General features: G+C 35.3%; 3 protein-coding genes across 4 annotated transcripts; 1 reads left to right on the top strand and 2 right to left on the bottom strand.

Annotated features, from left to right (window-relative positions):
* Nucleotides 1–5,247: 5,247 nt before the first annotated feature.
* LOC148210645 (uncharacterized) lies at nt 5,248–5,823 on the bottom strand. Its single transcript, XM_088124698.1, has one exon. It carries the CDS (start codon nt 5,821–5,823, stop codon nt 5,248–5,250), a length of 576 nt encoding a protein of 191 aa, XP_087980824.1.
* A 1,759-nt stretch (nt 5,824–7,582) lies between these two features.
* Nucleotides 7,583–12,124, bottom strand: LOC148210644 (uncharacterized). The gene is given in 6 exon segments (XM_088124697.1): nt 7,583–7,960; nt 8,191–8,540; nt 8,648–9,197; nt 9,336–9,561; nt 10,549–11,710; nt 11,713–12,124. Coding segments are annotated over 6 exon segments (3,078 nt in total).
* A 3,797-nt stretch (nt 12,125–15,921) lies between these two features.
* On the top strand, nt 15,922–21,399 carry EMB2726 (elongation factor Ts family protein). 2 transcript variants are annotated; one of them, XM_022298639.2, is made up of 5 exons: nt 15,922–16,080; nt 16,889–18,887; nt 19,238–19,390; nt 19,652–20,369; nt 20,530–21,399. In XM_022298639.2, exons 2-5 carry the CDS (start codon nt 16,988–16,990, stop codon nt 21,164–21,166), a joined length of 3,408 nt encoding a protein of 1,135 aa, XP_022154331.1. In that variant the 5' UTR covers nt 15,922–16,080; nt 16,889–16,987; the 3' UTR covers nt 21,167–21,399. The 2 variants fall into 2 exon arrangements, with proteins under 2 accessions (XP_022154331.1, XP_022154332.1); XM_022298640.2 differs by lacking the exon at nt 15,922–16,080 and adding an exon at nt 16,372–16,761.
* Nucleotides 21,400–24,246: the final 2,847 nt, after the last annotated feature.

Raw genomic sequence — 24,246 nt, 5'->3', positions numbered from 1 at the left:
GTGTTCATCTACCTTTTAGCTTTGCATATTTTTAGCATTTTTACAAGTCAAATTAATTTTTATTTATACAATAGAAAAGAAAATTTTACATTCATGGTTATCATCCCATCAATGAATTAAATAACTTGGATAATTAGGTCGTTTCAGATGCGAATGAAACAAATCTTACTAATCAACAAATTTAAATGGCATCGGGTGGAAAGTCCATCAACTAATTAGGTCAAAATAAAGGTTGATGATACTGTAGCGAGTCACTCATATTTATGAATCTCTCATAACTAAAATCTTTGTATCGTTTCACATGGCGTGAAGATTTGTGTAGAATTGTTCAGACAATACAATTGGAACTACATCTCTTTTCATTGTCATGAAGTTAGACACACAACGTTTTTAAATAAGGTTTGTGCAAAATCAAATGCCCTTCAAGCAATACAACTGGAACTACCTCTCTTTTTGTCGTCGGAACAATGTATTTAGGCAAACAACCGGAACTACCTCTCTTTTTAATGACAGAAATCAAAGTATGGATTGAAGACATTTAACTTTTCGAAGCAATTACCTTTAATTATATGTGAATAAACTTGTTTCATCATTTGGTTTCGATTTACATTGTCTTAAACATAACTTTTTGTCTCTGAATTGTCCACATAGTGTTGGGTAAATATACGCTGTATATATGAACTGTGTAATACTGACAAACAGATTACAACGTAACTGGCTACAAACGATATAAATTTGAACAACTTGATGAACACCAAAACTTGATAAAAAATAGTCGAGGCACACTTCAATAGCGCTGACCTGAAGACAATTATTCGCTCTGCACAAGTTGCTAGCAGACTACAGCGATCGTCTCAGCAGGATACAACGACTAACTCCGGTAGAACTGCAACCTTGAACTACTCGGATCTGACAGAACTCTTAGATACTTGCTCTCAACATAAACAAGAAGAACAACTCAAAAGAAGAGAGAATTCTTGTGGGAGGAGGAGAATACCCAATTGTGGTATGCTTGGATATGTCAAAATGAAGAAAATCACAACTATATATAGTTGTTTAAACATGAAACTCCTCACACAAGAATTAAGTTCAACTTTAACAACATGAAGAAAAACTTCTCATTTGAAGTATAACTTCAAGTTTAACAACATGTAACTTTAACAAAATAAAGTTACATAACAAAAAATTGAAACAAAAACAACTTCATGAAATAAATAATGAAATTGTTACAAATGTAAAATAAGTTTCAAATTCTTAATATACAAATTTAATATCCGGATGTTAAATTTGTATACTCAACGGTTTTCTCAATATCTTCAAGTTTCACTTTCTTTCACTATTAAAAATCCAACAATCCCCCACATGAAAGAAAGTGAGACAGACAAAACACGACCAAGACGTTAAGAGCAAATAGATAAGTTATCCTGTCAGGAGAGGTATCTTTTGGACTTGAACCTTCCTTAGTGAATATTTATCGAATTTACCGAAGAAATAGTGAGAACTAGCTCTGGAACTATCCTTCTCATGATAAATTAAGACAACAAATATCACACATAACTTATCTTGTATCTTTGAGTTCTATACGGTTGTGTCCATTTTGGTCCTGGACAAGATCCTGAATTCATGAGAGCTTTAGAAAACATAAGCCATTTGAAAAGTTCTCATAGAACCGACCCAATTCTACTCTCATATAGGTGATATTGATTAAGAGTATTCTGCCACTACTCCTCTTGTAATCAAGATATCAATATGACCTTAACATCAACAGATTACACACATAACATCATAGACATGGGATGAAACTATAAGTTTCTTAGTGTGCCAACTATGAATTATCCAGCCAGTTTGCCTATTGAACCTAGATCTTGGGATCTCCAGTCAACTAGGTTAGGTTACCACCAGATATTTCATTTCATAGGCTTTAGCCCCATTTCCCTCGATGTATAAGCAACTTGCTCTCTTGACAATCCTTTCGTCAAAGGATCTGCAACATTCTCTTTTGATTTTACATAATCAATGGAAATTATTCCATTAGAGAGCAATTGCTTGATAGAATTATGTCTGCGTCTTATGTTTCATGATTTCCCATTGTAGACATTATTCTTAGCTCTCATTGAGGCTGCTAAGCTGTCACAATAAATACATATGGCACTTACAGACTTCAGCCACCATGGAATATCTTCAAGAAAATTTCGAAGTCATTCTGCTTCTTCTCCAGCTTTATCAAGAGCTATAAACTCTGATTCCATAGTAGACCGTGCTATACACGTCTGTTTTGAAGATTTCCATGACACAGCTGCTCCACCTAAGGTAAATATATACCCACGGGTTGACTTAGTCTCCATGCTATCAGAGATCCAGTTAGCATCACTAAATCCTTCCAATACAGATGGATATTTCGTATAATGCAATCCATAGTCCAAAGTGTGCTTCAAGTACTTTAAAACTCTGACTAACGCATTCCAATGATCATGCCCGGGATTGCTAGTGTATCTTGCCAATCTTCCTATGGAATAGGCAATATCAGGTCTTGTACAATTCATTATGTACATTAAACTACCCACAACTCTAGAGTATTCTAGAGAAGATACACCTTCACCATTATTCTTCTTCAACTTACAATTTGGATCAAATGGAGTAACTACTGGCTTACTCTCAAAATGACCAAATTTTCTCAATACTTTCTCTATGTAATGAGATTGAGAAAGTATATATCCATTTGGATTTCTTGTTATTTTGATTCCAAGGATAACATCAGCAAGACAAGGTCTTTCATATCAAAGTTGGAATTCAACATTCTTTTAGTGGAATCAATGACACTTCTAGTTGTGCCCATTATCAACATATCATCCACATATAAGCAAACAATGACGCAATCTTGATCTATGGTTTTAACATAGACACATTTATCACACTCATTTATCTTAAATCCATTAGATAACATAATGTGATCAAACTTCTCATGCCATTATTTGGGTGCTTGTTTCAACCCATATAGAGACTTGACAAGTTTACAAACCTTATTTTCAAGTCCTTTTACAACAAACCCTTCAGGTTGTTCCATATATATTTCTTCATCTAAATCTCCATTTAAAAATGCAGTTTTTACATCCATTTGGTGTATTTCCAAATTTTGTAAAGCTGCTATAGCAATTAACATCCTTATAGATGTAATCCTCGTCACTGGAGAATAGGTATCAAAGAAATCTAGCCCTTCTTTCTGACGATAGCCTTTAGCTACTAAACGGGCTTTATATTTTTCAATAGTGCCATCAGCCTTTAGCTTTCTTTTGAAAATCCATTTACTTCCAATTGGTTTACTCCTAGGAGGTAAATCAACCAATACCCAGGTATTGTTTTGCAAAATGAACTCTATCTCACTATTGATAGCTTCTCTCCAATAAGGTGCATCTGGAGATGACACAGCTTCTTGAAAATTTTGAGGCTCCCCATCTATCATATATGTTATGAAATCAGGTCCAAAGGAAGTAGCTTTCTTAGCTCTTTTGCTTCTTCTAGGCTCAATCTCAGTTTCCTGATCGTTTTGACCTTTCGAAGAGCTAGCCTCATGATTTCTTTTGGTACCATTACTTTTCAATATTTCTTCTTTAAAAGGAAATATATCCTCAAAGAATTCAGCTTCAATAGATTCCATGACAGTATTATGATTAATATCAGGTATTTCTGATATAATCACCAAGAATCTATAAGCAGCACTATGCATAGCATAGCCTATAAAGACACAATCAACTGTCTTAGGTCCAAGTTTTGTTCTTTTTGGTAAAGGAACTTGTACCTTTGTCAAACACCCCCACACTTTCAGTATTTTATATGAGGGTAACTTCCTTTTCCACACTTCATAAGGTGACTTATTAGTCTTCTTATGTGGAATTTTATTTAAGCTAAAATTTGCTGTAAGCAAAGCCTCCCCCCACAAATTATGGGATAAACCTGAACTATTTAACATGCAATTAACCATGTCCTTCAAAGTTCGGTTCTTTCTTTCAGCTACACCATTTTGTTGTGGTGTATAAGGTGTTGTAGTTTAATGGGTTATACCATTAACTTCACAAAATTCAGAAAGTGATGATGATTCATATTCACCACCTCTATCTGATCTAAGCACTTTTATTTTTCTCTCAAGTTGATTTTCAACTTCTGCCTTATATGTTTTGAAAACATCTAAGGTCTCATCTTTACTATGTAATAAATATACATAGCAATATTTACTACAATCATCAATGAATGTGACAAAGTATCTCTTACCACCTCTTGTGGGAATACTTTTCAAATCACATACATCACTGTGGATTAAATCAAGTAACTCATTACTTCTTTCCACAGACGAAAATGACTTTCTAGAAAACTTTGATTCAACACAAACTTCACATTTGTGTTTATTATCAATGTTAAAATTAGGCAATAGTCCTACACTTACCATTCTTTGTAAATAATGATAATTGACATGCCCTAACCTAGATTGCCATACATCACACAACTCAACAATATAAGCAGAAGAGTTGTTATTATTATTGTTGTTCTTGGGCACTTGTGCCAGTACATTCAATTTGAACATGCCATCATTTAGATAGCCCTTTCCCACATACATACCCCCTTAGTCAGAATAAACTTATCTGACTCAAATGCAAGCTTGAACCCATTTTTGTTGAGTAGGGTTCTTGACACAAGATTCTTTCTAATCTCTGGCACATGCCACACATCAGTGAGGGTAAGTATCTTTCCAGAAGTCCATTTCAGTAGGACTTTTCCTCTGCCTACCACTGAGGCTGTTGAAGCGTTTCCCATGTACAGTTTATCACTGCCATCTAGCTTCTCATAAGTGGTGAATAGTGATTTATCCCCACAGACGTGCCTAGTAGCACCAGTATCAATCCACCAACCTTTGGTGTTAGAGGCCATATTTACCTCAGAGATGACAGCAATTAAATTGTCATCTTCCACAGTGTTGGTCTGGTTGTTGGAGCTTTGTCCCTTCTTGTGTCTACAATTTGTAGCTATATGGCCACTCTTGCCACAAACCCAGCAGATTGCACGAATGCACTTGTTAGCGTCATTCCTTGGCCCAAGATTCACATTCTTTGTCTTGGCTTGATTCTTCTTGGGATGACGCATTGAAGCTTCAGCAATATGGGCATTAGCTTCAACTTTACGTGGCTCTTTGTCTCCCCTTCTGTTGACCTCTTCAATGCGGAGTTTCACAGTAAGATTCTCCATGTACAACTCCTTTCACTTGTGTTTGAGATAACATTTGAATTCTCTCCAAGCAGGAGGCAATTTCTCAATCAAAGCAGCAACTTGGAATGGTTCATTAATAACCAATCCTTCACTTTGCAAATCACTGATGATAATTTGCAATTCTTCCAACTGGTTGACTACCAACTTGGTATCAACCATTTTATAATCTAAGAATTTTCCAACAAGAAATTTCTTAGTACCAGCATCTTCCAGCTTATACTTCTTGTCTAATGCCTCCCACAATTGCCTTGAAGTATCAAAGACATTGCAGTAGACATTATACAAGGTATCATCCAAGCAATTCAGGATATAGTTGCGACATAGAAAATCTGAATGCAACCATGCTTGCTTGGCAGCCTCAGTTTCAGGAGTGATTGCTTCTATGGGAGTAGTTGGGCAAACCTCCTTTAGGATGTGAGCAAGATTTAGGGTGGTGAGGTAGAAGATCATCTTCTGTTGCCATCTTTTGAAGTTTTCTCCCTTGAACTTCTCTGGTTTTTCTGCATGTGATTTGACAATGGTCGATCCCATCATCGTAGGAGCATTAGCAGAAGTGTTTGCAGCCATCAGTTAATTGTCTTCAGAATGTTGGGTAAATATACGCTGTATATATGAACTGTGTAATACTGACAAACAGATTACAACGTAACTGGCTACAAACGATATAAATTTGAACAACTTGATGAACACTAAAACTTGGTAAAAAATAGTCGAGGCACGCTTCAATAGCGCTGACCTGAAGACAATTATTCGTTCTGCACAAGTTGCTAGCAGACTACAACGATCGTCTCAGCAGGATACAACGACTAACTCCGGTAGAACTGCAACCTCGAACTACTCGGATCTGGCAGAACTCTTAGATACTTGCTCTCAACATAAACAAGAAGAACAACTCAAAAGAAGAGAGAATTCTTGTGGGAGGAGTAGAATACCCAATTGTGGTATGCTTGGATATGTCAAAATGAAGAAAATCACAACTATATATAGTTGTTTAAACATGAAACTCCTCACACAAGAATTAAGTTCAACTTTAACAACATGAAGAAAAACTTCTCATTTGAAGTATAACTTCAAGTTTAACAACATGTAACATTAACAAAATAAAGTTACATAACAAAAAATTGAAACAAAAACAACTTCATGAAATAAATAATGAAATTGTTACAAATGTAAAATAAGTTTCAAATTCTTAATATACAAATTTAATATCCGGATGTTAAATTTGTATACTAACGGTTTTCTCAATATCTTCAAGTTTCACTTTCTTTCGCTATTAAAAATCCAACACATAGTAGGTTGGAAAAAGACAGTATTATGCATGTCCTGAATAGAACCTCTCGAGTTATAAAAAAGAAAACAAGAAACAAACAAAATAATAATATAAACAAACATTTTTATTATTATTATAAATACAAAAATTTCAGAATATGGAACCTTCTTGCGATTTCTTCCTCGAATAATAGTTACCAAATTTCTCCAATTTGTTCAATTATTTCTTCTTTTATTATTGTAAATTCTATATTCTTTTTAAAGAAAATCTTGTTTTATTAATAATAATATGTCAGACACGACCCAATCATAGAGTCTTTGTTCTACTCGATTACATGGGACGTTTATTTGTTTATTTATTACTGTAAAACAAATTAATTATTTAAATGTAATTATTTCTAAACTAATTTTTAAAATAGTGTAGTTTTGATTCCGGCAAAAGATCATTTGACTTTGAAAGCAAAATAAATCCAAATCTATTTTAAACTGAATCTAAAATAACTATATTCTAAGTTTTAACTTATACATATTTAAATATTACTTAGTTGAATTAAATTTTAAATTAAATATAATTAACTAAATAAGCAAATTAAATCAAATTAATAATTTAATTATCAAATCCAGACCATTAGAGAGAGGGAAGCAAATTTGGGATCAAAAGTTTTAGTCAAAATTTGTCAAGCAGATTTGGTTCTTAATTTAATTGGTTACGAAGCTAAACAAGTAAAAGTAATATATAAACAATTTTCAAATGCATCATTTAAAGGTTAGATGTGAATGAATTTTGGGTATATAGAAGAGTTTGTAAAAGGTCAAGTTGAGTAAAATTTCAGCTGAGTATCACAAATCAACAAAGTGGTATTGAATGGAAAGTCCATCAACTAATTGAGTCAAAATAAAGGTTGATGATACTTTGAGAGTAAATTAAACTTGCTTATTTTTATTAAAAGGTATAAAGTGGTATTTATAGACTACCACATAAAACAGTTACAGAGGTTACAAAATGTAACAACATTAAATTACTGTACATAGGTAAAATAAACTCTAATACTCCCCCTCAAGATGGGAGAAGAAAGTTCAACACACCCATCTTGGATAACAAAGGAGAAAGAGTCTTGGACAACAAGACTTTTGTAAAAATATCTGCGAGCTGAAGAGCGGACCGGATAGGCATAAGCTTTACTAGTCCTTCAACAACCTTGTCTCGTACAAAATGACAGTCCAATTCGATGTGTTTTGTACATTCATGAAAGGAAGTATTTGTGGCAATGTGAATGACAGCAAGATTGTCACAAAACAGAAGAGCCGGCGGCTGAAAAGGAACATGTAAATCCTTAAGAAGGTGTGTAAGCCAAACTATCTCACTTGTAGTAGCAGCCAGCGCACGGTACTCAGCCTTCGCTGAAGAACGAGACACCGTTGTCTGTTTCTTAGACTTTCAAGATACAAGAGATTCACCTAGAAAGATACAAAAGTCGGTAGTAGATTTTCGAGAGTCCAAATAAGATGCCCAGTCGGCATCATAGAAAGCCCGTATCTGGAATGAAGAAGAACATGGCAAAAATATACCTTGCCTAGAAGTGCCTTTTAAATATCGAAGAAGTTGGAAGGCAGCATCAAGATGAGGGCGTCGAGGCTGCGTACAAAATGACTTAAGTGGTGTACAACAAAGGTAATGTCAGGCCTAGAAATAGTGAGATAAAGATGACGCCCAGTAATTCGCCGATATTGAGTTGGATCTGATAACAAAACTCCGTCAGAAGCTAAAAGCTTGATATTAGGATCCATGGGAATAGGAGATAGCTTAGAGGCCAACAAACCAACATCTTCAACAATCTGGAGAGCATCGTGCCGTTGAGACAAAAAAATACCTTTAGAAGAACGGGCAATCTCAACACCCAAAAAATACCTCAAAGAGCCCAAGTCTTTGAGCTTAAAAATAGCATTGAGATGCACTTTCAACTCAGAAACAATAGAATTCGAAGCCCCAGTAAGAATGATATCATCCACATAGACTAATAATGCCACAAAAGTATCACCAAAACCATGTACGAACAACGAATAATCAAACTTAGCTTGATGAAAACCAAGCAATATCAAAGCATGAGAGAACTTGTCAAACCACTGTCTAGAAGCCTATTTAAGACCATATATGGACTTGTGCAACCGACAAACCAAACGCTCCCCTTAGATGCAACTACATTATGTTTATAACCCAAAGGTAAATCCATGTACACTTCCTCAATTAAATCACCATGTAAAAAGGGATTGTTCACATCTAATTGTACAAGAGGCCATTGAAAAGAAGTAGCAAGAGTAAGTAAGACCTTGACAGTCACCAATTGAGCAACAGGAGAAAAAGTCTCAATGTAGTCTAGACCCCCCTGCTGAGTATACCCTTTAGCAACAAGTCGTACCTTATATCGTTCTATAGAACCATTCGAGTTGAGCTTAACTTTGTAAACCCATTTGCAGCCAATAGGATGGTGTCCCAAAGGCAAGGGAACAATGAACCAAGTATGATTGGCTTCCATAGCTTGTAGCTCAGTTTTCATAGCCTCTCGCCAATGGGCATAAGGAACAGCTTGGTGATAGAAAGATGGCTCAAAAAAAGCAGAAACATTCAAGGCAAATTTTCGAAATGAGGGAGACAACTGATCATAACTAAGACACTTTTGTAAAGGATATCGAGAGGTAACTGATGACAATATAGATGATGTAGCCAAGTGACAGTGGTAATCTCAGAGATAAGACGAGGGATGAACAGCTCGAGAAGATCGGCGAGAGATAATGGATGTGTGTTCATTAACCATGGGAGCTTGAGCTGCAACCAAGGGAGCTTGAGGCTCAACCAAAGGAGCTTGAGCTGCAACCATGGGAAGGACACCATTAATATCATCAGGTGCAACTGGGGGCACTATTTCATCAGTAGGGATATCAGTAGATGCATCATGAGATGATAAACTAGCAACATAAGCTTCACCAGAATCAATTGCAACACTGTCATTAGACACACCAAAGTGAAGTAGTGGTAGGCTGAACAGAATCATCAAACTCTGCTATACCAGAAATATCAAAAGCTTTGGGCAAAACAATCTCAGGGAAGGGATCCACAGATATATCATGAATGGAAACATCATGAAAAGGAAAGATATTCTCATGAAAAACAACATCTCGAGAGATAAAAATCCGTCCATGCTCAATATCAAACAATCAGAACCCTTTAACACTTGGAGGATATCCCAAAAATACAGAAGGTATAGCTCGAGGGTGAAACTTGGAACAATGTGAAGACAACGTGGAAGCAAAACATAAACAACTGAAGACCTTTAACTGAGTATAATCAGCAGGCTAACCATGAAGTCTAAAATAGGGTGTGTCCCATTTTAAAAAAGGGGATGGGGTCCTATTAATAAGATAGCAAGCTGTAAGGATGCACTCCCCCCAAAACTGAATGGGCACCCTAGACTGAAAATAGATGGATCTAGCAACATTTAACAAGTGATGATGTTTTCGTTCCACCATAGAATTATGTTCAGGCCTAGTAACACAAGAAAACTGATGAAATACCCCTTTCTCATGGAATAATTCAGTAAACCGAGGCATTATCTGAACGAAACTGTTTAATACATTTGCCAAACTGTGTTTCTATGAGGCGGAAGAAACGGGAACAACAGTTAAGGCATCAGACTTTTGGCGAAGCAAAAATACCCAAGTATATCGAGAGAAATCATGAACCAAAGTAAAAAAATAACGAAATCTAGCATAAGTTTGAGACTGATAAGGCCCCCAAATAGCACAGTGAACCAAATCAAACATAGCATCAGGAATCTTATTATGAGAAGCAAACGACAAACGACGTTGTTTCGCTAGGGGACATATTAAACATGGATCAGAAGACATATTTACAGTAGAACTAATATGCAAAATGTTTTTTAAAGCAATGAGATGTTTATGAGATGGATTTCCCATTCTAGCATGCCAAATGGGTAAAGAAACCATACAAACAGAAGCAACATTTACAGAAGAAGAGGCATTGTAAGATGCTGATGCAACTCAAGGAAGTATAGCCCATTCCAACAATCACCCCTGCCAATCATCTTCAATGAGGACTTGTCCTGAATGAGACAAGAATCACCAACAAACTGAACCATAAAAGTCATATCACGAGTTAAAGCACCAACTGATAAAAGGTTAAACCGAAAACTAGGAACATATAAGACATTTCTGAGGACAAGATCAGATGATAGCTGAATATCACCAATAAGTTCCACAACAAAACGAGACTGACCAGGTAAAGTAACAGACATGCCAGAAACAGAGTGTAGTGACATAAAAAGATCCTTGGAGTAACAAATGTGTGCAGAAGCCCCTGAATCAATTACCCAACGTCTTTCCATGGCAGAGGAAGAAAAAATGGAAGAACATATAGTTGCCACATGAGAAGCACTAGTGCTAACAGAAGCACCATCTTTAGCTTTAACAAGGTGGCTACGAAGAAGGTTGAGGAGGCTCTGACACTGATCAGAATTGAGAGACGCCAAAGAATCAGCCACATTAACAGCATTGACTGATTTCGATTGAGTATCAGTAGCAGAAGGTATCGTAGACGATGTTGCAGACTTATGTTGCGCAGAATTACGTGATCGATACCCCGGAGGATATCCATGGAGCTTGTAGCACCGGTCAACTATGTGACCTTGAAGGCCACCATGAGTGCAAATAGCACGTTCGCGTTCTCGTTGCTTCCCTTGAGAATTGGAAGAAGAACGAGAATCAACAGAGCCCGAAGAAGAACGCGCCATCAATATAGTGGGCGAAACCAGAGGCGGAGAAGAAATGACACGTTGCTGAGATTCAACTAGGGCAAATGCTCGATTAATCGAAGGTTCGGGCTCCATAAGAAGTAATTGAGCCCTAATTTGACTAAACGAGTCATTTAACCCCATCAGAAACGACACCACATATTCAGTCTGAAAGTAATCAAAGATAGCCTGCATACCACCACAAGAACATCGACCACATGTACAGAACGGCCGATATGATGCTAATTCTGTCCACAAAGTCTTCAGCCGAGTGAAATAGGTACTGACAGACGATTGATCTTGAACCAAATTTGACAGATCACGCCGTAACTGAAAAACCTGTGGTCGATTTTGACTTTGAAAACGCTCTTTCAGATCTAACACATATCGCGCGCTGAATCAGTAAACAAAAGGCTCACCGAAATCTCGTTCGACAAAGAATTCAGAATCCACGCAATTACCACGTTGTTACAAATAATCCAGGAATTGAGTAACTCACCAATCGGCTGTTCGAGAGTTCCATCAATAAAGCCGATTTTGTTCTTAACAGTTAGGGCAATTGTCATAGAACGATTCCAAGAGGTATAATTTTCCTCGGTAAGCAAATCAGACACAAGAACAAGGCTTGTGTTATCAGAATGGTGAATAAAGTAAGGATTTGCATATTGATCGAGACAAGAAGGAACAGTCAACGAAGACGCTGCAGGAATCACAGAAGTGGCCGAAATTCCAGTCGGAATCAGAGTAGGAGGTGGAGCAATAGGGTCTGTTGGTACCTCAATCGGTGACACCATGATAATGAAGCAAGAACTCAGATGGCGGAAAAATCAAGAACGCCTAAGAAAATGGCGGGATCTGCAAGAACTCTCAAGAAAAAGACAAGTGTTCATCTGATACCATATTATAACCTCGAGAGTAAATTAAACTTGCTTATTTTTATTAAAAGGCATATAGTAGTATTTATAGACTACCACATAAAACAGCTATAGAGGTTACAAAATGTAACAACATTAAATTATTGTACATAGGTAAAATAAACTCTAATAACTTGTAACGAAATCCTATTTAGGAATCTCATAGCTGAGATCTGTGTTATCTAGATAGACTTTGTTTGACATAGCTTCTTTATTTGTATGGAATCAAATATCTTTAAAGCAATACAACTGTCATCAGAACACTTCGTTAAAACACAACTGGAACTACATCTCTTTTCATTGTTAGAACACTTCGTTTGTCAATACATTTGACGTAGTATTCATAAATAAGGTTTGTCCATAATCAAATGTCTTTCAGGCAATACAATTGGAACTACCTCTCTTCGTCAGAACAATGCCTTTAGGCAAACAATTGAAATTGGCTCTGCCTCTCTTTTTATTGTCAGAACTCAGAACATGGATGGAAGACATTGAGATGTTAGCTAGAGCTTTTCAAAGCAATTACCTTTAGTTATATGTGCAGAAGTTTAGCTTCTGAAAATGTTTTACTTTGTCCTAAAAAAAAAAGGTGCATGTTGTCAAGTGGCAGTATCTTTCTGAGTTATAAAAAAAAAAAACAAAATAACAATATAAACAAACATGTTTGTTATTAGTATAAATGAAAATTTTTAGAATATTAAACCTAATTTCTTCCTCGAATAATAGTTATCAAATCTTCTATTTATTCAATTATTTCTCCTTTTAATTATCATATTATTATAAGTTCTATATTCTTCGAAGCAAATTTAAGATATATTTGTTACTAATAATATGTCAGAGACTCAGATACCACCAAATCTCATTGAAGTTTTTGTTGTCCTCGAGAAATGGGGCTTTTTTCTTTTGATTATTCTTTTTATTGTTAAAAAAATAATTATTTCCTAACTTTTTAAATATTGTAGTTTTAATTTAGACCACGTTTGTCTCTTCAGTAATTAAATCATTAATCAAAATTTATCTGTTTAATTAGTTAGTTAGATCTAGTTTAAAATTTAATTTAAATAAATAATATTTAAATATTTATAACTTAACTAAATAATTAGTTTAGATTTAGATTTGGTTAGTTAACCAAACGTATATTCTAAAAAAATACTATTTCTTCTTTCATGTATTATAATTAGATTTATCTAGGACAACTTTCAATTGTTTTACTGTAATAATTCTTTTAAAAATTATTGATTTAGATTCTTAAGATGTGTTTTTTCATTATATAAAAACTACGATCTAACTCTTTTTTTTTTCTAATTTAATGAGTAAAATAGAAAAAAAAAGGTTAAAATAATATAATTTCCCTATATTTTACAACATTTAAGAACAAATTATAAGAGTAACTAGATCCAAAATAAAATAAAATATTATATAAATGAGTTAGTTAATTTAATCAAATCACGCAATCGAATTGGATTTGGAATATTTTTATTCCAATTCAATTAAATCCACCAACACCTCTATAAAAATGGTTAATTGAAATTGCGAAAGTATTGAATCCTCGGTCCAATTTAATTTAATCTGTTAAAAATTGAAGGCGAAATATATATTTTAGTTGTTGATGTTTGTTTTTAATTTAGTCTGTTGCGTGAAAGTAGTAATTTCCAATCACACAGGTCGTTATATAAAAATAAAGATTTTATAGGTTAAATTACAAAAGTACTGATGAACTTTGCCATTTGTTTAAAAATACCCATATTCTGTGATAATGGTAACGGAGAAGTTGATGTAGCATATACGTTATAATTTTGCCTATAACAATTACCTTTAGTTATACGGGGTAGAAGTTGGAAAATGGTTCTCATTGTTTGGCTTTTGAAAACAGTTTACTTTGTCTTCGGAAAAACCTTCCCGTTTCCCGGCTCACTCATTATGCAAGCAAGCAGCGCTTCTTTATCTTTGAATTATTCACATGTAAGGTTGAAAAAGAGAGTAATCTACATGTAACCTAAATGGTCGTGTCTTCTTAAATGAAGCCTATTCATTTATAAGGAAAGAAAAAAACAAAGTTAAAATACACTTTTGGTCCCTGAATTTGAAGGTATGTTTCTATTTAGTCCCTAAGTTTTAAAAAGTGACATTTTGGTCCATAACCTTTAGAAAATGGTTGTCCTTTGTATTAACATTCCGAAAGCTAACTTGACATGTGTGAGTTCGATAGATATAAATTTTATATTATTTGTCTTCTTTTTTTTTTTTTCATTTTTTCATTTTTTTCTCTCTCTTCCCTCTTCATCCCTTCGCTTGGTTCTCTCTTCTCCCTCCATCTTAACCGCCGCAATGTTGAAAATTCAAGTTTCGCCCAGTTTTCTATTTTGTACGTATAAAAAAATAGATATCCATCACATCAACTTTGATTCTTTATAAATTTTGTTAGGTCTATTGATCTTTTCGACGTGAGATCATCCCAAAGTAGTGAATGAATAATATTTTCTTTTTGAAATTTAGATATTTATTGTATAAATAACATTTAAATTAACAAACAACAAATTGGAAAGCATAATAAATCAATGTAATTCTCTTGTCTCTATGCAATAATCCAATCTTATTTAACTTCCCCTGTTTTGTGCTTGGACACAAGAAAACCTTTGATTACACTGTTTCTTTCTTATACTTTCTTTTATCCACCCAAAAAAAGGCACCTATTTACTTTTGTTAATTTTCTACTTACTCCTAAACTTTAATATAATCAACCAAGACGGTTAGCCAAATATAAAATACAACTCAATTTTATGTAACGAAACTATTAATATAAATCTATAGTTTTCTCTTTTGCAAGTTACTCCTCCGGCTTTCAAGTTACCCGCTTTGAATAATAACAGCAAATTTGAGATTAGACCAAACTATTCAAACAAAAATAAAAATATTTATGCAAAATAATAAATGAACAAAACTCCAACCTCATATTATTAAACAAAAAAGTCAGAGTAAAAAATGTAAACTTTTCAAATCATGTTGACATGAACATTTACCGAAGTAACTCAAAAGAATCCCAACAAACCCAACCCAGAATTGGGTTGAGCTTTTAGAATCAAGAGTTCGGTTCGATTCGGTTCGATTCGTGGTTTATAAAATATTCGATTCAACTCGAACCGAACCAAATCGGTTTAGGTTCTCATACCTTAAAAAACTCTTCCCTCTCACTGCTCGCGATCTCAGTGCCTCTCAATCTCACAGAATCATGATCTTCACTCTTCAGAAGCTCTTGCCTCTCTCACGGGTCTCTCCCGCCGTCCCTCCGTCGCCCGTGGCTGCCGTCCGCCGTTCGCTGTCCTTCCGTCTTCCGTCGCCTCTCACGGTCTCACTCTTATCTCTCTCGCGGTACTTGTTGAATTAAATTCATTCCATAGACGTGCTGTGGATCTGTGATGATTATTCTTTAGAGGCAAAGGGCAAAAGACAGCAGGATTGAGTTTTCGATGTTTGAGTTTTATGAAATTTTAGGTTGGATGTGGTGTGGATTATTATGAACATTAGGAAAATCTAAAAAGTTTGGGTTGGGTTAGGGTTTGGCTCTTGATTTGGTCCATCTAGTAGAAGAACCGATCTTGTAAATAAAAAAAAAAACTCTCAAATCTGACCCAACCGAACCCAACTCGTGAATCCCCTCGAAACAGACTCATGGGATAAGGATTTAAAGCCCCACCTTTCATTTCCCTCTCCTTCCCTTACCATCATGGAGAAGCTACCCTCTTATCACTGAATGTCTGGCAATTTTTTTTTGTTTCTCCTCATTCTTCTGACATTCCAGAGGGACAATTTTTGTGGGTGTGTTGGGTTTTTTAGTGGTTCGTACTCAATTCTCCCCTCTACTCCCTCCAATGGCTCTCTGCTCTTTTTCTGTTTCTGGGGCTTCTCAATTCTGTGTCGTTCGTCCTCAAAACTATCAGCTTCTACCTTGGTTGCTTTATTAGAGATTGAGATTCTTACATAAATTTCAATTCATATTCGTGTTGCTTCTTTCTGGTTTGTTGGTTTGGTTATTGCAGTGGAGTTGGTCGGAGACTTTGGTAACTGAGCTGACCCTGAATTGGTTTAGGGAAATTAAGTTCCAATTCTTGTGAAGTTTCTGTTGGGGAGTCGACTTCTTTGATATTTTAACGAGCATATAGTTTATCACCTCCAACATTTTGGAGGTTAAGATTCTAATTAAGGTGTACACTAAACTTGTTCAAGTTCTGCAGTGTCAGATTAGGTATCTAAAATGTCTGAGTAGACTTCTTCTGGTCAATTATAAGGATGGTTTGGAGAGCTTTAATTGGCCAATTCTATAATTTTTGACGTTGAGTTTTAGCTGGCACGGGATTCTATCATTAAATGAGTTCTTGGTTTAGGCTACTTTAATGAGTACCGTTTAGCTTAGATGTTGATTATCTTTATATGTTAATATGGTTCTGTTAAGTTTGATGTGGGTTACCTGAAAGAGTTGAATAAGATTGAATTTGTTGGATGGAAGTTGAATTTCTAAGGTTGGTAATGTCAATAGTTTCTTCATTGGTTTATGTCAGAATGAAATCTATGCGTTTTGTCTCATGGTTTTGCTATTATGGAGAATTTTCTTGTACAAAATTGTGATACTGTTAATGTCTACTGCAGGGGGAAGCAAGGCATGAAGAACTAACGACTAGAAAGAGGCCCTTCTCCCTACAAACAGAACTTTTTCTGCTGCATACACATTAACTTTCTTGACTAAATATGATGTCGGTGATAAGTCCATCTTCTATCAACAATGTTTCGCTTGTTCCCATAACCTTGCATACAGGGAAGAGCAATAATTCAACAAGATTCAGCCTTTTTAGAAAATCCACCAAACATACACTTCATTACCAAAGATTTGTTTTACCCCTATCAACTTCGGTTAGACTGTTTCGAAATTGTAGTAAAAATTATTTTTGTAATCATGGCCGTAGGATCCCTATATTATCTGCCTCAGGAACTGATGTGGTAGTGGAGGAGTCAGATTCACCAGTTTCTGGTGAAGCTTCAAGTCGAAGCCCAGAGCTTCCGTCCAGCACAGTTTCGACAGATGAAAAAGACCCTGTTAAATCAGATGCTGGTACTGCAGCTTCGACACAGTCAAAGCGTTCAAGACCTGTGAGGAAGAGCGAGATGCCAGCTGTAAACAAGGAGGAACTCATTCCTGGTGCAACTTTTACTGGGAAAGTGAGATCAATTCAACCATTTGGTGCCTTCGTTGATTTTGGAGCATTCACTGATGGCTTAGTACATGTATCAAGGTTAAGTGATAGTTTTGTTAAAGATGTCACAAGTGTTGTTTCTGTTGGGCAAGAGGTGAAAGTAAGATTAATCGAAGCAAACGCTGAGACTGGACGAATCTCTCTCTCAATGCGTGAAAGTGATGAAAGGAAAGAATCTCCTTCCAGCAACGATAAACCTGGGCCTGGTAGAAAGAACTCTCCAAAACCGAGAAGACAAAAGAGGGATGAGGTGAAGAAAAGCTCAAAGTTTGTCAAGGGGCAAGATTTACAGGGCACAGTGAAAAATATTACCAGGTCCGGTGCCTTTATATCACTTCCTGAGGGAGAGGAAGGGTTCCTCCCCAATTCAGAGGAATCTTTTGAAGGATTTGGGAATCTTATGGGAGGCTCTACGTTAGAAATTGGCCAAGAGGTTGATGTTAGGGTGTTGCGGATTGCAAGAGGACAGGTAACTTTGACCATGAAAAAAGACGAAGACAAAGAAACTTCAGATTCTCAGCATCAAGGGAAAGTCTATGCTGCAACAAACCCCTTCTTGCTAGCATTTCGTAAGAACAAAGATATTGCTGCATTTTTAGATGAAAGGGAAAAAGTAGATGATGCTGCTAAAAAAACTGTGGTACAGAAGGTTACGGAAATTGTAGAAGGAATAGTTGATGCAGATCAGACCATAGCTGATGATTCCACCAAAGTGATAGATGAGGAAATAAGTGACGACAAGGAGAAGGAAAGTCTGCCTTCTGTAGTTGATGAAGCAGTTAGTGATGATGAACCTGCAGGTTCAGCTGATTCATCTGCTATGGATCAAGATGACTCAGAAAGCATATCATCTAGTTCAGAAATTATTGTGGATGGTGTAGTTGATACGGACAAGAAAGAAGCAGAGGGCAGTTCTGAGGTTTCTGAAGACAACCAATTAGCATCAGACCAGGCAGTTGATCCAACTAAAGTGTTAGATGACTCGTCTTCTGATGTTTCGGTGCCTCAAGATGAAGGAGAAAGCATAATATCTGGATCAGACAATATTTTGGATGGTGCAACTGATACCATTGAGAAAGAAGCAGGGGAAAGTTCTGAAGTAAAGGCTTCAGAAGACAACCAATCAGAAAAAGTCCAGGTGGTTGGGCCTGCTCAACCCATAGATGGACCTGAGACTGATGGGAAAGTACTCGCCTCTGATGAAGAAGCTAGCAAATTAGTGTCTTCAGAAAGTCCAGTTAGTGAAGAGCTGGTGACTAGTGAAGACAGTGTTGTTGAAGAGAGAGAAAGCGATGAAAGACAAACAGATTTGGAAAATGAAATTGTTTCTGCTTCTCCATCTGAAAAAGAAGAGGACAAACCAGAATCTGATTCCAACGGTAGTATTGGGATCTTAGGTATAATTCCAGAATCATGTTAGAAATTTTAATATGTATTTTTTAACTGCTCAATCATGAGGGTGCGTATTTTATTTTGGATTTAGCTCCATTCGGATAAGTAGAATTGAAACTGAGAGACCAGTATCCATTACACTTGCTTGGGCAAATTTTTCTAGCCCAGTGCTAGATTTTGTCATTGACTAAGATGAAACATGAGGGTGAGGCATTTGTTTCTATATTATAGTCCTAACTTGCAGTAGCGGTTAATAGTTCATAGAATATTGAAATTATCATTAACAAGTAGTTATCTGGATGAAATTCTAATCTTTCTGGAGATTCAACTGAGGATCAAATCCAACCTTTTGTAGGTCAAACTACTGAAGAAGTCGCTGAGAGTCAAGTTGATATTGAGGCACCTGCTGAAAACCCTGAAGTTCTCTCCTCAACACCAGTTGTAGAAGAAAAGATAGAAACCGCTCATGAGAACAGTGCTAATTCTCCGGAAGAAGTTGCACCTAAAGGTTGACTTAGAAGTATTTTTTCTAAGTCCAGTTTATTTGAAAATCATCACCTAGACTAGCCATTGGCAATAATTCTTTGGTCAATTGTAGTAGACTTGTAATAGATAAAATAATCACTATAATTTATAATTCAAAGCTGTACATATATGATAACTGGTAGTGCAATTGAATATTTGACTTGATCTCCCATGTTGGGTTTACTTGATATGATGCCTGCAAATAGCTTCTCATTTAATTCTTTGAATGTCTGATGCGTTGCAGCTGTGATAGCACCAGCTTTGGTAAAGCAGCTTCGTGACGAAACAGGAGCAGGAATGATGGATTGTAAAAAAGCTCTGGCTGAGAGCGGAGGTGACATAGCTAAAGCTCAGGAGTTCCTCAGGAAGAAAGGTTTAGCAAGCGCAGAAAAAAAAGCTAGTAGAGCCACAGCTGAAGGAAGAGTAGGTTCCTATATTCATGATGGTAGGATCGGAGTCCTAATAGAAATGAACTGTGAAACAGATTTCGTCTCAAGAGGAGACATCTTCAAGGAGTTGGTTGACGATTTAGCAATGCAAGTCGCCGCGTGCCCTCAAGTACAATACGTGGTGACTGAAGATGTCCCAGAAGAGATCGTGAACAAAGAAAGAGAGGTTGAGATGCAGAAGGAAGATCTTCTCTCAAAACCCGAACAGATCAGATCAAGAATCGTTGATGGGCGGATAGGGAAAAGACTTGAGGAGTTGGCATTGCTTGAACAACCATATATTAAGAATGATAAGGTGGTGTTAAAGGACTGGGTTAAACAAACTATTGCTACCATTGGAGAAAACATTAAGGTTAAGAGATTTGTGAGATACAATCTTGGAGAAGGCTTGGAGAAGAAAAGCCAAGATTTTGCTGCTGAGGTGGCAGCACAGACAGCAGCTAAACCTGCTGCTGCAACTGCAACAGTAAAAGAGCAGCCCAGTGCAGAGGAAGCTAAGGAAACTGTTCCCAAGTAAGTGGCCTTCTCTTAATTTATCCTTTGCTTTGAGCTTTTCTATTACATTTCATTCTTGTAATCTCCTCCATCTCCTTTGTTTCGTCAGTAGAATGGGAACACATATGCTAAGACATATTATCTTTCTAGTGATACTAATTTCAATGCTGTATTGCAGGGCTGCAGCTGTTGCTGTTCCTGCTGCGCTTGTTAAAAAACTCCGAGAAGAGACTGGAGCAGGGATGATGGACTGTAAGAAAGCCCTCTCTGAAACTGGTGGGGATCTAGAGAAGGCACAAGAGTACCTAAGAAAGAAAGGCCTTTCGAGCGCGGACAAGAAATCTAGCCGCCTAGCCGCCGAAGGCAGAATCGGATCCTACATTCACGACTCCCGTATCGGTGTTCTAATTGAAGTGAACTGTGAAACTGACTTCGTGGGTAGGAATGAAAGATTCAAAGAGTTAGTCGATGACCTCGCAATGCAGGTCGTGGCATGCCCAGGGGTGCAGTATGTATCAATAGAGGACATTCCAGAAAGCATTGTCAAAAGAGAGAGAGAGATCGAGTTGCAGAGGGAGGACCTTCAGACAAAACCAGAGAATATCAGGGAGAAAATCGTTGACGGGCGGATTTCCAAGAGGCTCGGAGAACTTGTGCTTTTAGAACAACCTTTCATCAAGGATGATAGTATTTTGGTCAAGGATTTGGTAAAGCAAACTGTTGCTTCTCTTGGTGAGAACATAAAGGTTCGTAGATTCGTTCGTTTCACCATTGGCGAGGCTGTCGAAGATGCAAACGTGAAAACTGAAGCATGAATGAAGAAAACCGAATACCGGGCATTGAGATTGAAGCTAGAAATGGAGCCATGGGTGACAGTACAGAAGAATATGAAGCCATAGCCAAGGTATTAACTGCTTTTATGAAAAGAAACTTCGAATATTCATTTTCCTCTCTTTTTTGGTAGCGAAGAGTTGAGTTTACTGAAAAGCTGCTTTGTAGCATTTTATTCTGAGAGATGGTAAAAGCTTTATTCATATTATTCTCTGCATTTTCACCGATTGTTATTAATCTGTTTGAGGCATTTTTCAATCATCATATTCATTAATGGTTTAAATCTTAGCTATAGTTTTACTTGTAAAGTTTAATTTATTATAAAAATGTCAATTCAGATGAACTAATTTTGTTAACATTCATAATAATTATTAATAGTTAATGCATTATCTTTAATTATAATTTAAAACCAAGCATAGTGTAATGCAATGATAGCATAAAACATATTATTTTAATAAATTAATGAAACTTTAGATTGATTTTTGACTGACATTGAAGAATAGTTCATAGTTTAATCTAAAATAATCTTGAAAAACAGACTACTTATTGACTGTAATTTTTAAATAATTTGGTTGATCTTGAGTGATAAATCACTCATTGACTGCGGAGTGCAATTGAGCCCATTAAAATAATAATAATAATATAGGTTAAAAAACACATTTTGTTCTACTTTTAAATTTATAAGAATTTGAATTTTAATACGTAATAATTTAGTCACTTTAGTTCAGAATTTGTAACAATTTAATTTCTATAACGAAAATTTTCATCAAAATTAAGTATCATCTTTTATCATATAAAGATCTAGTTTTTGTAATTTATTAATACATTTGGTCCCTAATTTCAAAGTACATAAATTAAATAAAAAAAACATATAAAATTGAACACATTTATTTGTCTTTGTAGGCTTCGAAACTCTTTTTCAAAAATCCTAAAAAACAATGTTCCTTTTTTTTTTTTTAATATACAAAATCTACTTAAAAAATAAAATAATTATAAAAATAATAGACATATTTGACGTGACAACGTGGGGGAAAAAGATTTAAGATAAAATAATGGTAAGGTATTGCAGGTTTGAAATTATTTATAATGAATATTATAGTTTACATTCGGGAAATTGCCAAATTTTGAAGGGTTAAAGAGATTGAAGATCACTTTTTTCGTTTATAGGTAGTAAGACTTTTAAGAGATGAAATATCCTTTTTAAAAACATTATTTAAAAAAAAAATCCTATTTAAACCTGTAAAAATGTCTTACTTGGTAATTTCCCATAGGATTTTTTTTTCTTAAATAATGTTTTAAAAAAAATAATGACAAAAAAAAAATTCTATTTGAGAGTTAAAAAATTCAATTCTTTTATATAAATAAATCTATTTTCGAAAATTTAGTAAGATTTGTTTCAACATTATTTTAGAAAACTTTTTAATGTACTTTATGAGATAAATTTTCAAAATATGAAGTTTGCTCCTAAGGGCTCTCTACCGAATAAGGGACAAATTTGAATAAATAACATAGGTTCCATAATAAATATTAATTTGAATAAAAAAATTAAAAAGGAAAATCGTATACAATATATGCAATTTCGAAGAGAAATCACGTACAATATATATGTGATTTCAAAATCGCCTACAATGTACACGATTTTCAATCTCACGTGAATCCTTGACTTTGACCACCCCGCCCTATCTTTGTCAATAATTTTCATAACCACCTTAGTTTTGAAATTTTTATTTAATTTACATTTTTTTTTTGTTTTACTTTAAAGTCTACGTTATTTTTGTAATTTATTTTTTAAATAACATTATTCTTAAATTTGAACTTAAATAGATTGAGTACCACTTTTTTAGTAGGACTTTTTAGTGATGAAAAGTCCTAATTATCCTTCTTAACATTTTTCCTCCAAGTGTATAAACCCTCCATCTCGCGTGAAATTATACACGGAGAAGAGGTCAAAGCGAGTATAGCTCAGCGGTAATTGGCATATCTAGTGGCATCAGCACGAAGAGTCTTCCTCCAATGACTATTCAACTTCTCCTCTTCCAACGACTAACCTCTATTGATTCCAGTGACAACGACGAGCGAACTTTTAGATGATAGGCAGTGACAGCGACAAACACCCAGGACAAAATACTTCATGAAATCTCCTCCTTGCAGCACACACAAACAACGAAATTGGTCAACAACGGCGAACTCCAACGAACGTTCAAGTATGTTCTTACTCAGTAACTTAAACCGAACACTATTTTAGGTATTCAACTTTTCTTTCTTTGATCCTTTCTTTATTATCATTCTTGTTCTAATCATTTCTATTTTGATAAGCTGTGTTTTCTTCTTCATCGCTTGAGTTGTTTGTGCAAGAAGAAAAACAAAATGAAAAATGGTGATTTTTCTTTGAATATATATTTTTTTAATTACTTTGATTATTAATGTTGAAGTCATTCGATCGCCTTCCATTTTATTTGTATTGCTTAGATCGAAAAAAATAATTAAATAGTCATATGTGCTGCTTAATTATTACTTTTTTTTTAATCTGCTTTACTCTATATTGTTGTAGGAATTAAAAAAAGGTGTTTTAAAAATGATTCATGTATTAGAGGAAAAATTTTCAAGTATCATTTTATGGCGCTAGGTTCATGTATTTGAGGATTCTTGAATTGCGTATAACTTGTTATTGTTATTGATGGAACATATTTGACGTTCAAATATTGAGATGCTTTGATAATTGGCCACATGCTTAAATGACAATAATCAAATTTAATTATCCTATGACATAGATAATTCCATAAAATGGATTTTGCAAAAGCTAAAAGGAGTAATAGGTAATAGGTAAGGTTAACGACCTGGTTTTCGTTTCAGATCGAAATAATATCCTATCGAAGTTTATTGCTTCTGTGTTTCCCAATGCCTTTCATGGTTATGCATTCACATTTTAAAACAGAATTTGAGTGCTAAATTCAAGAAGGAAACAATTGAATAATTGTTTGTCAATACTACTAAAGTCTATAAGAAGTTGAAATTTAGGGAGTTCTGGGAGAGTATCACATCATTTGATTGGAAGAAGTTGGAC

Source organism: Momordica charantia (assembly GCF_013281855.1).
Source record: "Momordica charantia cultivar OHB3-1 chromosome 6 unlocalized genomic scaffold, Mcharantia_2.0 BLBB01000006.1, whole genome shotgun sequence".
Classification (NCBI taxonomy): domain Eukaryota; kingdom Viridiplantae; phylum Streptophyta; class Magnoliopsida; order Cucurbitales; family Cucurbitaceae; genus Momordica; species Momordica charantia.
The sequence above is the reverse complement of the archived record's forward strand: the minus strand, read 5'-3'. Positions and strand labels throughout refer to the sequence as shown.

Coding starts and splice junctions, on each gene's coding strand:
- LOC148210645 (XM_088124698.1), bottom strand. CDS start 5,823: ATGGCTGCAAACACTTCTGCTAATGCTCCTACGATGATGGGATCGACC.
- EMB2726 (XM_022298639.2), top strand. CDS start 16,988: ATGATGTCGGTGATAAGTCCATCTTCTATCAACAATGTTTCGCTTGTT. Junction 18,888..19,237: donor CGGTAGTATTGGGATCTTAG/GTATAATTCCAG, acceptor AACCTTTTGTAG/GTCAAACTACTGAAGAAGTC. Junction 19,391..19,651: donor GGAAGAAGTTGCACCTAAAG/GTTGACTTAGAA, acceptor GATGCGTTGCAG/CTGTGATAGCACCAGCTTTG.